Raw genomic sequence first — 15,894 nt, forward strand, 5'->3', positions numbered from 1 at the left:
ATCCCGAGCGGGATTCAAATCCAGGATCTCCTAACTGTGAGGCGACACCGCTATACCGACTGCGCCCAGCACGCCATCCCTGTTTTAACGAGTATCTTGAAGACCTGAGTGACGTGAGTCATGCCAGCCTGTCTGTCTGTCTGTCTGTCTGTCTGGCTGTCTGGAAAGGAGGTAGGGAAGAAAAGAGAAAAGAAAAAACCTTGAAACACACACATACAGAGAGAGAGATGGAGAGAGAGAGAGAGAGATTAGATCCCGCCTCCAGCATTATGTGTGTGTCTGTGTGTGTGCGTGTGTATAAAAAGCTGTATTTTGAGCTGCAGTGACTTTGTAGCTGAACTAGTCTCTGCTGAGAAGTTGTTCTGGCTTCACTCTCTCTCACACACATGTTTACCTAGCACACACACACATATACAGACACACACACACACACTGCTGCACACCTATAAACACACATGCACACGGACGTGCACGGACGCACACACACTACACAGACTAATTGAGGGTGTCTATTAGAGTCAGGTTTAGTGTATTTTAACAATCTGTTCAACATGTGGGCTTTCCACTTCGCTGTGTTGCTGTTGATGTTGAGCTGCTGTGGTGCCCAGAGAATCCCTGGTAAGATTTAAATTATAACTATGTTTTATATAATACTGTACTAATAGCTGCTGTGGTGCCCAGAGAATCCCTGGTAAGATTTAAATTATAACTATGTTTTATATAATACTGTACTAATAGCTGCTCTAATGCACAGAGAAACCCTGGTAAGATTTAAACTATAACTATGTTTTATATAATACTGTACTAATAGCTGCTCTAATGCACAGAGAAACCCTGGTAAGATTTAAACTATAACTATGTTTTATATAATACTGTACTAATAGCTGCTGTGGTGCCCAGAGAATCCCTGGTAAGATTTAAATTATAACTATGTTTTATATAATACTGTACTAATAGCTGCTCTAATGCACAGAGAATCCCTGGTAAGATTTAAATTATAACTATGTTTTATATAATACTGTACTAATAGCTGCTCTAATGCACAGAGAAACCCTGGTAAGATTTAAACTATAACTATGTTTTATATAATACTGTACTAATAGCTGCTCTAATGCACAGAGAAACCCTGGTAAGATTTAAATTATAACTATGTTTTATATAATACTGTACTAATAGCTGCTCTAATGCACAGAGAAACCCTGGTAAGATTTAAATTACAACTATGTTTTATATAATACTGTACTAATAGCTGCTCTAATGCACAGAGAATCCCTGGTAAGATTTAAATTATAACTATGTTTTATATAATACTGTACTAATAGCTGCTCTAATGCACAGAGAAACCCTGGTAAGATTTAAATTATAACTGTTTTATATAATACTGTACTAATAGCTGCTCTAATGCACAGAGAAACCCTGGTAAGATTTACATTATAACTATGTTTTATATAATACTGTACTAATAGCTGCTGTGGTGCCCAGAGAATCCCTGGTAAGATTTAAATTATAACTATGTTTTATATAATACTGTACTAATAGCTGCTCTAATGCACAGAGAAACCCTGGTAAGATTTACATTATAACTATGTTTTATATAACTTTATCTATAATACTGTACTAATAGCTGCTCTAATGCACAGAGAAACCCTGGTAAGATTTAAACTATAACTATGTTTTCTATAACTATCTATAATACTGTACTAATAGCTGCTCTAATGCACAGAGAAACCCTGGTAAGATTTAAATTATAACTATGTTTTCTATAACTATCTATAATACTGTACTAATAGCTGCTCTAATGCACAGAGAAACCCTGGTAAGATTTAAACTATAACTATGTTTTCTATAACTATCTATAATACTGTACTAATAGCTGCTCTAATGCACAGAGAAACCCTGGTAAGATTTACATTATAACTGTTTTCTATAACTATCTATAATACTGTACTAATAGCTGCTCTAATGCACAGAGAAACCCTGGTAAGATTTACATTATAACTGTTTTCTATAACTATCTATAATACTGTACTAATAGCTGCTCTAATGCACAGAGAAACCCTGGTAAGATTTAAATTATAACTGTTTTATATAATACTGTACTAATAGCTGCTCTAATGCACAGAGAAACCCTGGTAAGATTTACATTATAACTATGTTTTATATAATACTGTACTAATAGCTGCTCTAATGCCCAGAGAAACCCTGGTAAGATTTAAACTATAACTATGTTTTCTATAACTATCTATAATACTGTACTAATAGCTGCTCTAATGCACAGAGAAACCCTGGTAAGATTTACATTATAACTATGTTTTATATAACTTTATCTATAATACTGTACTAATAGCTGCTCTAATGCACAGAGAAACCCTGGTAAGATTTAAACTATAACTATGTTTTCTATAACTATCTATAATACTGTACTAATAGCTGCTCTAATGCACAGAGAAACCCTGGTAAGATTTAAACTATAACTATGTTTTCTATAACTATCTATAATACTGTACTAATAGCTGCTCTAATGCACAGAGAAACCCTGGTAAGATTTAAATTATAACTATGTTTTCTATAACTATCTATAATACTGTACTAATAGCTGCTCTAATGCACAGAGAAACCCTGGTAAGATTTAAACTATAACTATGTTTTCTATAACTATCTATAATACTGTACTAATAGCTGCTCTAATGCACAGAGAAACCCTGGTAAGATTTAAACTATAACTATGTTTTCTATAACTATCTATAATACTGTACTAATAGCTGCTCTAATGCACAGAGAAACCCTGGTAAGATTTAAATTATAACTATGTTTTCTATAACTATCTATAATACTGTACTAATAGCTGCTCTAATGCACAGAGAAACCCTGGTAAGATTTAAACTATAACTATGTTTTCTATAACTATCTATAATACTGTACTAATAGCTGCTCTAATGCACAGAGAAACCCTGGTAAGATTTACATTATAACTGTTTTCTATAACTATCTATAATACTGTACTAATAGCTGCTCTAATGCACAGAGAAACCCTGGTAAGATTTACATTATAACTGTTTTCTATAACTATCTATAATACTGTACTAATAGCTGCTCTAATGCACCTGGTAAGATAATTATAGGCCTGTACGATAATGATTATGTGTACAGGTGTTCCAGTGGTGGAAAACGTACTCAATTGTTTTACTTAAGTAAAAGTACCAATACTGCAATTCAGAAGTACTTTGTTACAAGTAAAAGTACGGAATTGAAAATGTACTTGAGTAAAAGTACAAAAGTATCAGCATCAAAATGTACTTAAAGTACTAAAAGTAAAAGTACCTATATTGCAGAATGTCCCATTTCACAAGTTCAAAATGTGTACAAAATCTATTGAAAATAGCCGATCTACAAGCTCACAATGCGTCGCATTGTGAGCTTGTAGATCGGCTATTTTCGAAATTGCCAAAATGTATAGCGTTGAAGTGGTTAATGTATGTTTTCTAATCAAAATTAAAATCTCCAAAGTAACTAGTAACTAACATTTTCAAATAATTGTAGTGAAGTAAAAGTAAAAATGTTGGCTCCGAGATGTAGTGGAGTTGAAGTAAAAGTGCTGGAAATTGGAAATACTCAAGTAAAGTACAAATACCTCAAAATTGTACTTAAGTAAAAGCACTTAGTTACTTTCCACCACTGAGGTGTTGACGCTGGGGCTGAGCTCACACCTTTCATGCAATTCTCTGCTCGTTGGATGCTCGTTGGATGCTCGTTGGGTAGTGTCATGGCCGTCCCTCCCTAGATGCATCCATTTCCCACAAGGTTTTGCGGGAAGTGGGCGGTGCGCTAGAGCGGAATGCGGAAAACAACAGACCCACGTTTATCTGCGTGTAGTTTTTGGTGACCAATACGGCGATATGTGGAGTTGTACACTGTCATAATAAAACGGATGGCTTTTTACATACAGAATGGGGCACTGGCTTGCTAAATGAATCAAACTTTCTTCGAAAGACGTCATCCTCTTCTGAACAAGCCAACACACAGAATCAGTGCCTTTAAATCTGGTACTGATTGTTGAAATGACTGGAGACAGCCGTGCGTCATTTCATCATCATCATCATGTCCACACCCAAACGCAGAAACGCATTGAACACAGGATAAAATCACTGCAGTAGCAGGTTTCAATATTGTAGGCTATATTATACTTGCTTTTATATTTACACTTATGAGGTGCCAATCATATTTTTTAATGAAGGAATAAGTACCGCATTTTAAAAGCCACCTAAATTGTGAGTGGAAGTGGAACATGTTTCTTTCATTGTCTGTCAGCATGTCACACTATGTGCAAAATCCCGACTCTCGACTTTTCTCAATTTAAAAATGATAGACACTTTACCATTGCTCTGGCGACTTGGCAAGTCCTGCACATAAATTAATAGCAGAGTCAGACCTATAGAAGTAACAAGTTGTGAGCTTGTAGAGTGGCTATATTTTCGAGCTGTATAATAAATGTCACGTTATAATGTGTAGGCTGGCTAATACAAGTTCACGCGCGCACATTGTCAGCATGTAGGCACAGTGACATGCATTCAATGGTGCGCCCTTAATTACCTAAACATGAGAGAGATGTGCCATATACGCACGATGCGATTCCATTCACACCTCTCTCTCTCTGCACCCTCTCTCTCTCTCTCTCCTCGCATGACCATGACCATGAAATGGAGAGCAAAATACAGCACGATATAGTTTCACATGCGGCTATGCACACACCACGCATAGACTTGTTGGTGTAGGCTACTGCGCAATGGCATTTGGCCTGGGTCCTTATTGGTAGGTTAATATCCACAGTTTATCCGTAGCGGTCCGCAATGAACCTATTGTTCAAGCTTCGCACTCCAATACAAATTAGAGTGTATAGGCCTGCACCACAGATCATATAGGCTGCATGGCTAACAGGACTTGGGCACTACCCATCTCTCTATATATCATTTGATAAAGGCATATTAAAAACATGACTTGTACACCCAATGAAAATATAAACTTCACAGAATATATACCACTTTGAATTAAAACAATCGGTTGTGCTTAGCACTCGGCACCAATGCAAATGAAATAGTCCGCACTGGACTAGTAGGCTGATATATTTATTATTGGATGCAGCAGAGCAGAGCCTTTGCTCACTGCAGTTGATGCAACATAATACGTTTTAAAGTTGTTAACAGTGATATATAAACATGAACACTTGGATAGATATCTGTGTAGTTTCCATGCAGGCACAAGCTGCATTTCTCACCTAATTATAGTAAAAATGATATGCGCTAATAAGCGGTGACATCATCATTTCTCAAAAGCTCTGTCACTCTCCAGTCGGACTTTTCTGCGGGGCTCAGGAGACTACAACTAAACTCCGCCCATTGGGATACAAAACAGCCCTTCTCTCCTATTGGTTGGTGGTTAACCCCACCCTCTGTGTTGGGTGGACGTTGGGTGGATGTTGCGCCTACAAGCTGTTGTATGCATAGATATATGGTTGTATGGCTTTCGGCTGTGTGTTGACTGCCCCCCCTCCCCCTCATACAACACAATGTTGGGTCAAAGCACGTGACTCCCATTGGTAATACATTGGGCGGCCATGACACTACCCAACGAGCATCCAACGAGCATCCAACGAGCAGAGAATTGCATGAAAGGTGTGAGCTCAGCCTAAGGGTTGCCCACCTGCCCTCGGCAGGTAAATAACACTTTTGTCCAGGTGGAGTATGGTTGCAAGTTGCCCTACCCTATATGTGCTCAACAGGGTTAAGTGTGCGTTTGAGTGGAGGACGCAACCGTTTATAAACACAACACGAGAGATCAGTCTTACACTATTGCTACACTTTACTGTGTGAACCGAAAGGGAAATTCTTGGCCGTAACCGAATACCGAATATAGGAAACAGTTGGCCGAAAACCGAATACCGAATATCCAAATATGATTAATATTATATATCGTTTTTCTTACCATTGCTGTCATGGCCGTACCTTAAAGCTACCTGATTTATGGCAAAATAAATGGTTATGGCAAAACTTAACTTAAATAATAATCATTATGGGTTCATACAAAAAAATTCAGCTCTTTTGAATGCATTAATTGCATACACTATTCGGTGATATATTTTCTGCCTATTCGGGCCGAAACCGAATGGTCCGAAAATACATTTTTAGCCATTTTCTGTCAGAATATTTTCTCCGGTCGAATATTCGGTGCATCACTAGTGTGAACCCATAGTCATATTCATAGCTACTGTATGTATAGATATTTGGCCTAAAAAATTGAGTTGGGACGTTTTTTTTTTGCGCAGCCCCAGAATTCCCTAGTAGGAAGTAAAAACAAAAGAAATATCAAATTGAACAGTAATTCAAATTTTACCATTTAATTCATTTTTATAATGGACAATCTACTTTTTGTGGGCAAGACCTGTGAGCACGTACAACATGACCTGTAGTCCTGTACTTGCCCATCGAGACCTTAGTGTCTGTTTTTTGATGAGTACCACAGACGAAAAACAGTATAAGTCCAAATGTCATTCTGACCCCTCCACGAAAAGGCCTCGTTGTCCTGAACCCTTATCTATCATTTATACATTATGGATCAATAGTGTGGACTTAGACTGTTATTCGTCTGTGGTACTCGATTAACAGTTTGCACTTTGCAGAATTACAGTACATTTCAAGTACAACTCAATACAACAACTGTTAACTGTGAGTGGACGACACCATAAAGCATTACACTTGTTTACAATAGGGCCCACCATTTTCAATTCATCAAAACAATTAGAGACGTACGAATATACACAACTATATAGTCAAAACAGGAAATCATCATAGGGGAGGTAAAAAGGGAAAAAAAATACAGTGAGGGGAAAAAGGAGTGGGGGGGGGATTCAGATTTTACGGGGGCCAGTTTCAAATTGCAGCCGTCCGTAGGTGCCCTTTGAGGGCGGTTTTGAAGGAGTCAAGGGATTTGCATGTCTTAATGACTGTTGGTAGGGCGTTCTACATTGTTGTGGCATATAGGAGCGAAATTAATTTAGTCCCTTGTTTGTGCCGAATCTGGGTTGCACATGGTTTGTTGAACTCCCTCTGGTGTTGTGGGTGTGGACTTCGTTGACATTAAGGAAGTATTTAGACAGGTACATGGGTATCTTGGTGGTATCGAATCTTGTGGACCAGACCCATTGCAAGATGCTGTACTCTGTCGTCGACCCTAAGCCATTCCAGCTGTTGTGATGCACAGAGACACACAGATTGTTTATTTTGATATATTGTAGATTGATGCTATTGACCTGGGACCCTTGTTCACGGAGGGGGGGGGGGGGGGGGGGGGGGGTGGTGTGGTGTGTGTGTGTGTGTGTGTGTGTGTGCGTGTGTGCGTGTGTGCGTGTGTGCGTGTGTGCGTGCGTGCGTGCGTGCGTGCGTGCGTGCGCGCGCGCGCGTGCGCTGCAATCAGCTGCAGGTGTGTTTGCTTATGAAGACAGATTAACAATTTATACAATGCAAAAAAAAGCCAAAAACTTTCCACAGAAATAATAAATATCAATAATAGAGAAAATTACAGATTGTTTGGTGCGTGGAAAACAAAAAGTATCCAGAAGTACAAATACTCAAGTAAAGTGCAGGTGCTGAAATAATTTAATTACAGTACTTATTGTCAAATTGAGTCAGTGTTAATGATGCTAATGAAGGCTCTGTTCCATTCTGGTCAAACAGAGTCAGTGTTAATGATACTAATGAAGGCTCTGTTCCATTCTGGTCAAACAGAGTCAGTGTTAATGATACTAATGAAGGCTCTGTTCCATTCTGGTCAAACAGAGTCAGTGTTAATGATACTAATGAAGGCTCTGTTCCATTCTGGTCAAACAGAGTCAGTGTTAATGATACTAATGAAGGCTCTGTTCCATTCTGGTCAAACAGAGTCAGTGTTAATGATACTAATGAAGGCTCTGTTCCATTCTGGTCAAACAGAGTCAGGGTTAATGACGCTAATGAAGGCTCTGTTCCATTCTGGTCAAACAGAGTCAGGGTTAATGACGCTAATGAAGGCTCTGTTCCATTCTGGTCAAACAGAGTCAGGGTTAATGACGCTAATGAAGGCTCTGTTCCATTCTGGTCAAACTCAGAGTGTGTACACATGGAACCAAATGGACCCTTACGGGTCAGTTTCCTTGCAGTTCTGTGCGCGCGCGCGTGTGTGTGTACAGTACGCACGTGCGCTGTGTGAGTGAGTGTGTCCTTGCAGAGCGACATGCAGTGTTGAAATAACATGACCTCATATGGAAGCACTGAGAGAGAAAGACATACAGAGAGAGGTGTGTGTGTGTGTGTGTGTGTGTGTGTGTGTGTGTGTGTGTGTGTGTGTGTGTGTGTGTGTGTGTGTGTGTGTGTGTGTGTGTGTGTGTGTGTGTGTGTGTGTGTGTGTGTGTGTGTGTGTGTGTGTGTTGCATGCATAATTGTGCGCACATGTGCTCCTGGTGTGTGTACTGTACTGTGTGTGTGCGTGCGCGTAACAGTGTTTTTTTACCCCACTTATTTTTTACTGTCCTCTACAAATATTTACTGTTACAACCAACATACCTCACTTTATTAGTCTCACACACACACACACACACACACACACACACACACACGTTGTGATCAACAGAGAGACGTTATGTCCACATCCGTGAGGCAGGTCGGACCCCCAGCGGGGTCCACGAACCCTCTGCCCAGTTGTGTTATCTCTCTCTCTCTCTCGCACACACACACACACACACACACACACACACACACACACACACACACACACACACACACACACACACACACACACACACACACACACACACACAGAGAAATAATGGTGTCAACTGGAACCAAAACTGCATGGTTTGCTGGAAGGACTGCATGGTTCTATAAATAACCATGCCCTAATAATTCTAAAAAGGTTCTCTGCACCATATGAGGAGCATGAAGAACCATTCACTAAATAAAGAAGAACCATTTAAACACCATTATTTTTCTGTGTGTATAATTTAAAAACGGTGATAACGATAATGAGAGGTTTGAGCGAACAGTGCACGAGTGAATGTGCAATCGTGCGTGTTAGTGAAGAAGATATCCAAAGCGCCCTCCTGCTCATAAAACCCTGTCGGTCTGTCTGTCTGTCTGTCTGTCTGTCTGTCTGTCATGACGTCAAACTGCTCCATTATAACTACCACCTTTAATGTGGGTGCAGATATATTAAGCATGTATTTGCAGTGTGCTTCTGCTTCAACACCATCAGCAAAGCTCGCGTACAAGAAGGCGCTGCTCATGCCGACAGCCAACGCTGCCTGGCGGCCCCTCCCGTGAGCAGCTATACCAGGAAGAGAGGCGTTGGGCCTGGCCTGGCCTTCTAGCGCTGTGTCCGTCCACAGTGGCCCATGATGGGACCAGCTACGCTACCGCGAGCGCCTTGACACTGGACGGAAATCCGGGAGTGGACTGGGAACTTTGTTTCCTCTGCTGGTCCAACCCGGGACATGCCCGCGGACTGGTTCTTGGAGGGGGTTTTGGACTTAACCCAATAATGCAAAATCTCTCTTGGAAGAGCCACATCGACAAATCTAATATACATCAACCTTCCCCGTGTTTCTTCACTAGTCCGATCCAGAAGAACACAGTTTGCCGGCCACTGCTACAGAGCTGACAGTGAGGTTATATCTTCCCTTCTTCTCTGGAGTCCTGCCTCAGGGCGGACCAGAGGTATAGAAAACTGTCGTTCCCTGATGTCATCCCTAGGGACACATGCATCAGTAAACAGGAACTGGGGATGGCAATGAAGGGCCGGAAAGTCTTGCGTGGCGTTGTGAAATCCATGATCTCGACCGCAGTCGAAAAATGATGATGATGAACCCAATAAGTCCCGACAGGTTGTTTGCTGACCTGCTCACGTAGTCAGCAGGTTACACATCTGCTCCTCGTTAAGAACAATGATCGTCTAATTACCACCTCGTTAAGTTATAACGAGCTGATCGTCTAATTACCACCTCGTTAAGAAGTTGGTCATCTAATAGAGGGCATGACATCATCATCATACCCAGAAGTTATGCAGGAACGCCTACTGAATTTCTGGCCTTGACAGCCCATATACATCCAACCAGAAATGTATTATATGATTGCATTAAACAAAGTTAAACAACCCCTTTTGGTGTTTCAAGCATTATGTTATGCTTTAGCTATTGAAAAATAGCAGATCTACAAGCTCATGGCACGGCACCGAGTGCCGCGCTACGAGCTTGTAGCTTGTAGCCTTGACCTACAAGCCTTGACCTATTTTTGAAAAATTTAAAAATTGTGAAAATGCGGCACAAATCTTTGAATATATATCAGAGCGAACGTTTTCTTTGTTTTTCTTTTCTTTTTTTAAGATATTTTTTTTGCGGCTTACGCCTTTTATTGGTTTTTGAAGGGACAGACAGTAGGCTGACAGGAAACGGGAGAGAGATGGGGGAAGACATGCAGTAAAGGCCGTGTCGGGCTCGGGAGTCGAATCCGCGGCACACTGCGACTGGATTACCAGTCGGGTGCCCAGACGGTTACGCCACCGCCTGGGCCAGAGCGAACGTTTTTAACTAAAATCTTTGCTTCTGAGGGGTTCCTGGAATAACATATTTTCAGATGGGGCTCGGTGGCCAATTACATATAATTTTTGGAGTCCTTGACATTAAATATTGAGCACCACTGATACAGAAACATGAGGTATTTCAGAAAACTGTCAGAAAAAAAAGTCAGGCCTAAATGGGTTAACTCACTTTGCCACTCGATTTGCCGCTCACTTTATGCATGCATAAATACCCTGTATTGAAGTTTACAATGAGCTGATCATCTAATTGAAGTTAGAACGAGCTGGTCGTCTAATTACCACCTCGTTAAGTTTACAACAAGCTGAACGTCGTTTTACTACCTCGTTAAGTTACAATGAGCTGATTGTCTAATTACTACCTCGTTAAGAACAACGAGTTGTGTTTGTGTTGGAATTCAACACAATGGAATGTAGATGAGAGGGACATCAAAGTTCTCTCACACACACACACACAGAGGGAGAGCTGCGTGTGTGTGTGTGTGTGTGTATGTCTCTCTCTCTCTCTCTCTCATACACACACACACACACAGAGGGAGAGCTGCGTGCGTGTGTGTGTGTGTGTGTGTGTGTGTATGTCTCTCTCTCTCTCTCTCTCATACACACACACACACACACACACACAGAGGGAGAGCTGCGTGCGTGTGTGTGTGTGTGTGTGTGTGTATGTCTCTCTCTCTCTCTCTCTCATACACACACACACACACAGTGACTGACGGGGGAACAGCTGTCTTTGGGTTTATAATATTTAACATCTGGAACTTTAACAGGCTTGTGTGTGTGTGTGTGTGTGTGCGTGTGCGTGTGCGTGTGCGTGTGCGTGTGCGTGCGCGCGTGTGTGTGCGTGTGCGTGCGTGCGTGCGTGCGTGCGTGTGTGTGTGTGTGTGTGTGTGTGTGTGCGCGTGCGTGCGTGCGTGCATGCGTGCGTGGTTACTTGTTTTCATAAGTCACATGATATCCCAGGTTGCTGTTTTTGCCATGTGACATATACTGTACCTCTCTGTCACGTGTGTGTGTGTGTGTGTGTGTGTGTGTGTGTGTGTGTGTGTGTGTGTGTGTGTGTGTGTGTGTGTGTGTGTGTGTGTGTGTGTGTGTGTGTGTGTGTGTGTGTGTGTGTGTGTGTGTGTGTGTGTGTGTGTGTGTGTCACTATACGATTTGTGTGAGCGCCAGATGTTCCGTAGAAACAGACTTTGAGAGAATGATTTTCTTCATAAACGTTTGTTTTATTTATATGATTTGGGTTGACCCTTAATAAGAGTGTCCGTCTAATTGAGGGTGCATGGCGAGTGATGGTTGACCCGTAACCATTTCCGTCCGTAGGACGTCGCCACACGTCCTAGGGGTCCCAATTGACGCGTACATACGACGTCCTCAGACGTCCTCAGCGCATCCTCAATGATACGGGGCGAGATAAGAATATTCTGAATTTTTTCCTTTTTTTTTTTTTTTGTCAGTTCGCCTTTCGGCTACCGTATGCTACACTCTAGACTCTTGTTAGCTTACCGTTGACTTAGCTGTTACCGCGGCAGAAAGAATGACTCGTCTCTCCTAATCCAGGGCGCTCTCCGTGGTTTTGAACTGATCGATATACTAGCGCTTCATTTCTGCTCCTCATCCGTCTCTCCCGCAAAATATGAACGCTTCTTGGATCATATATTGTATAAATTAAAACGATAGCAATGTAAGCTAGCAATGTAAAGAGAACTTTTTTGAGCGGATTGTTTCCGGGTCGTGGGTTTCCGAGTAAAAGCGGACATGTCTTTCCGGCACCCCAGAGCTCCTATTTTGAAGGACTTCCGGCACTGATTGTGTTAATAAGAGTGTCCATCTAATTGAGGGTGCATGGTGACTGATGGTTGCGTTGAATCGCGGCTGAGGAGAACATGACGACTAACAGAGTTGAGAACATGACACCAGGCAGCATCACACCACACATTCTGAAGTTTCACACACACACGCACGCACGCACGCACGCACGCACGCACACGCACACAGAGAGAGAGAGAGAATAATACAGTAGTGGACACATCACAGTAAGCAAGAACAACACATTGTAATAGGCCTACATCAAATACATAAAAATAGTAAAATACATAAAAAATGTCATCAAGAGTCATACGTAAGCTCAGAGTTGATGGTAATCATATCACGGGTATCAATATGTTAACGTAGTATACATCAGTGATTCACCAAGCAGCTACAGGCACAGAGAACAGGGACACACATATTGGTGTAACAGGGACACACATAGTGGTGTAACGTGTAGAATGTTTTGGAACCCATAATTCAACATAGCCCATATAATATTCAGTAATGTGTTTGGATACGTTCTGTAGCGCCCCAAGTGTGTTTACATAACAGGCCTGCTCCCTGTTCTAATGTTTCAAGAGCCACCCGAGGTGAGGAGGCCAAAAGGCCTCTGAACTGAAGCCAGGGTGAAGTGTCATGCTGATTATAATCCCCTTTGGTCTCTACCTACCGTGCTGTGCTGTCTCCATGCTGAATCACACCTCTAGGGTGTTTGCGTAGGGCGGCTGTGGCTCAGGAGGTAGAGCAGGTCGTCCAATGATCCCTGGGTCGGCGGTTCGAATCCCGGCTCCTCCTGTCCACACGTCGAAGTGTCCTTGGGCAATAAGACACTGAACCCTACATTGCCTCTAATGAGTCGGTCGGTGTGAGGCTGTGAGCTCGCCACCGTCTGTGTGTGAATGTGGGAAGTGAGGACTCTGGCGTCGACTGTTCGCCGCTTCAGCTCCCAATGTGTGAATGAATGAACCATTGTAAAGCGCTTTGAGCTATAAAAATGCAATTAATTATTTGGTCTACCTACTGTGCTGTGCTGTCTCCACGCTGAATCACACCTCTAGGGTGTTTGCATTGTAGATAAGAGGAACAAACGGTTGATCAAATCAAAGGGGTGCCGGTGATCCAGAATGTCTTTTGAGGGCTTTCTTTTACCTCCCAGAGAGGCAATGACCGCGCCTCTGATCCCCCCCCCACTCATTATTCAATGCATGTAACAGTATATAACTCTAAAATGTGAGAGGTTGTTGTTATTATTGGCTGGCCGCTATACGGCGGTCAAGTCATGTCGGCTCCTGCGGGGCCACTCTGGCTAGCGGGAGCGGCTGCTGTACGTTGTACTCTAAAATAACCTGAGCTGATGAACATCTTCCAACTTACATCTCATCTGCCTGCTTCACTTCTTCTCCATTTTATTAAACCTAAAGAATCTCAGCTTTTGTACAGGAAAGAACTCTCGTTTAAATCTACTTCACATGCAGGGTAACACATTTGTGTAACATGGTAACCTATTGGTGTAACAACACCACATTGTGGTGTAACGCAACTACTTTTCCCACAGAGCTGATACATGGGCACTGATGGGATTTTGTGAGGTTATGGTTAAGGTTAGGTTTAGAGAGAGAGAGAGTGAGAGAGGGGGGGGGGGGGGAGAGAGAGGGGGAGAGAGGGGGAGAGAGAGGGAAAGAGAGGGGGAGAGAGAGAGGGAGAGAGAGGGGGGAGGGAGAGGGAGAGAGGGGGAGAGAGAGAGAGGGGGAGAGGGAGAGAGGGGGGGAGGGGAGAGGGAGGGAGAGGGGGAGAGAGGGAGAGTGAGAGGGAGAGAGGGAGAGAGGGGGAGGGAGGGAGAGAGAGAGGGAGGGAGGGAGAGAGGGAGGGAGGGAGAGAGTGAGAGAGGGAGGGAGGGAGAGAGGGAGGGAGGGAGAGAGCGAGGGAGGGAGAGAGGGAGAGAGGGAGGGAGGGAGGGAGGGGGGAGAGAGGGAGAGAGAGGGAGGGAGGGAGGGAGAGAGACTGAGGGAGGGAGGGAGGATAGGATGGAAGACCTCATAAAAAGTGTTTTATTGGACAGCCTCAGGGCTACATTACAGAACACACACACACATACACACACGCTGACATATCCTGTATTTATAAACATGTACGGCCATGCTGCCATAAGAAATGGGATTATAAGTAACTGTAGCCTAACCTTATGCTAACGTAACGTACATGCAGGGACGAGAAGTAAGTAATAACTTCTACCATTCTGTACTTAAATATCAGGGCATTTATTTCTTTGCCAAAACAACAACATATTTTCCTTAGTTGACCTTTTGTTAGACGTCACACCCGCACAGCACAGATCCTCGGTTTACCCTTTCTAACCACCCCATTCGACTGGTATCATACCATCGAATGAGCCCACTATGGCCATACTGGCATACTCACTGTTTCAGTATGTCATTATCACCTATTGTTATTATCACTGATGTCCTGACGGAGGCGCGCCGTGTCTGGTGGCCTTGAGCCACGTGAGGCACCGCCGAGTGAGGCGCTAGCCGAGTGAGGCGCTAGCCGAGCGAGTCGCCGTGCCGAGCGTTGCGACGGCCACCAGACCCGACTCAGCGCCGTCCCGATAGGCAGAGAATAGTATATATTAGTAGCCCCTAGTTTCCATGTTGGAAATGTCGGCCAGTATGCCAGTATGGCCATACTGGCCCTATTCGATGTTATGATAACGGCCATACTGGCCCCATTCGATGGTATGATAACGGCCATACTGGCCCCATTCGATGGTATGATAACGGTCGAATCCGCTGTTCTAACTCTGAAAGTGTACTGGACCCCCCCGGTATAAGGGTCCATTTGGTTCCAGTTGTACACCCTCAGAGTTTCACTGAAAAATGCTGGCAGTTAACGGTGAATTAATGAATGAATGATGCAGTGGAATTTAATACTAATGATGGCTCTGTTGGATTCATGGTGCCGGATACTGTGCATGTTTGCCTCACTGGGAACACATACGCTACACCAGAGGGTAAACACAACGCTACACCAGAGGGTAAACACACCGCTACACCAGAGGGTAAACACAACGCTACACCAGAGGGTTAAACACAACGCTACACCAGAGGGTAAACACACCCGCTACACCAGAGGGTAAACACTCCGCTACACCAGAGGGTAAACACAACGCTACACCAGAGGGTAAACACACCGCTACACCAGAGGGTAAACACAACGCTACACCAGAGGGTAAACACAACGCTACACCAGAGGGTAAACACAACGCTACACCAGAGGGTAAACACAACGCTACACCAGAGGGTAAACACAACGCTACACCAGAGGGTAAACACACACGCTACACCAGAGGGTAAACACAACGCTACACCAGAGGGTAAACACAACGCTACACCAGAGGGTAAACACAACGCTACAACCAGAGGGTAAACACAACCCGCTACACCAGAGGGTAAACACTCCGCTACACCAGA

At 43.1% G+C, this 15,894-nt stretch overlaps 1 protein-coding gene across 1 annotated transcript in view; it reads left to right on the forward strand.

Annotated features, from left to right (window-relative positions):
* Window positions 1–513: 513 nt before the first annotated feature.
* LOC306917174 (target of Nesh-SH3-like) overlaps window positions 514–15,894 on the forward strand; it is an 81,369-nt gene continuing 65,988 nt past the window's right edge. Inside the window, exon 1 of the mRNA XM_079495307.1 lies at window positions 514–618. Coding sequence (XP_079351433.1) covers window positions 552–618 — 67 coding nt within the window. The 5' untranslated portion in view covers window positions 514–551. The remainder of the gene's footprint in view (window positions 619–15,894) is intronic.

The sequence above is a fragment of the Electrona antarctica genome, assembly GCF_951216825.1.
Source record: "Electrona antarctica genome assembly, chromosome: 24".
NCBI classification, from domain to species: Eukaryota; Metazoa; Chordata; class Actinopteri; order Myctophiformes; family Myctophidae; genus Electrona; species Electrona antarctica.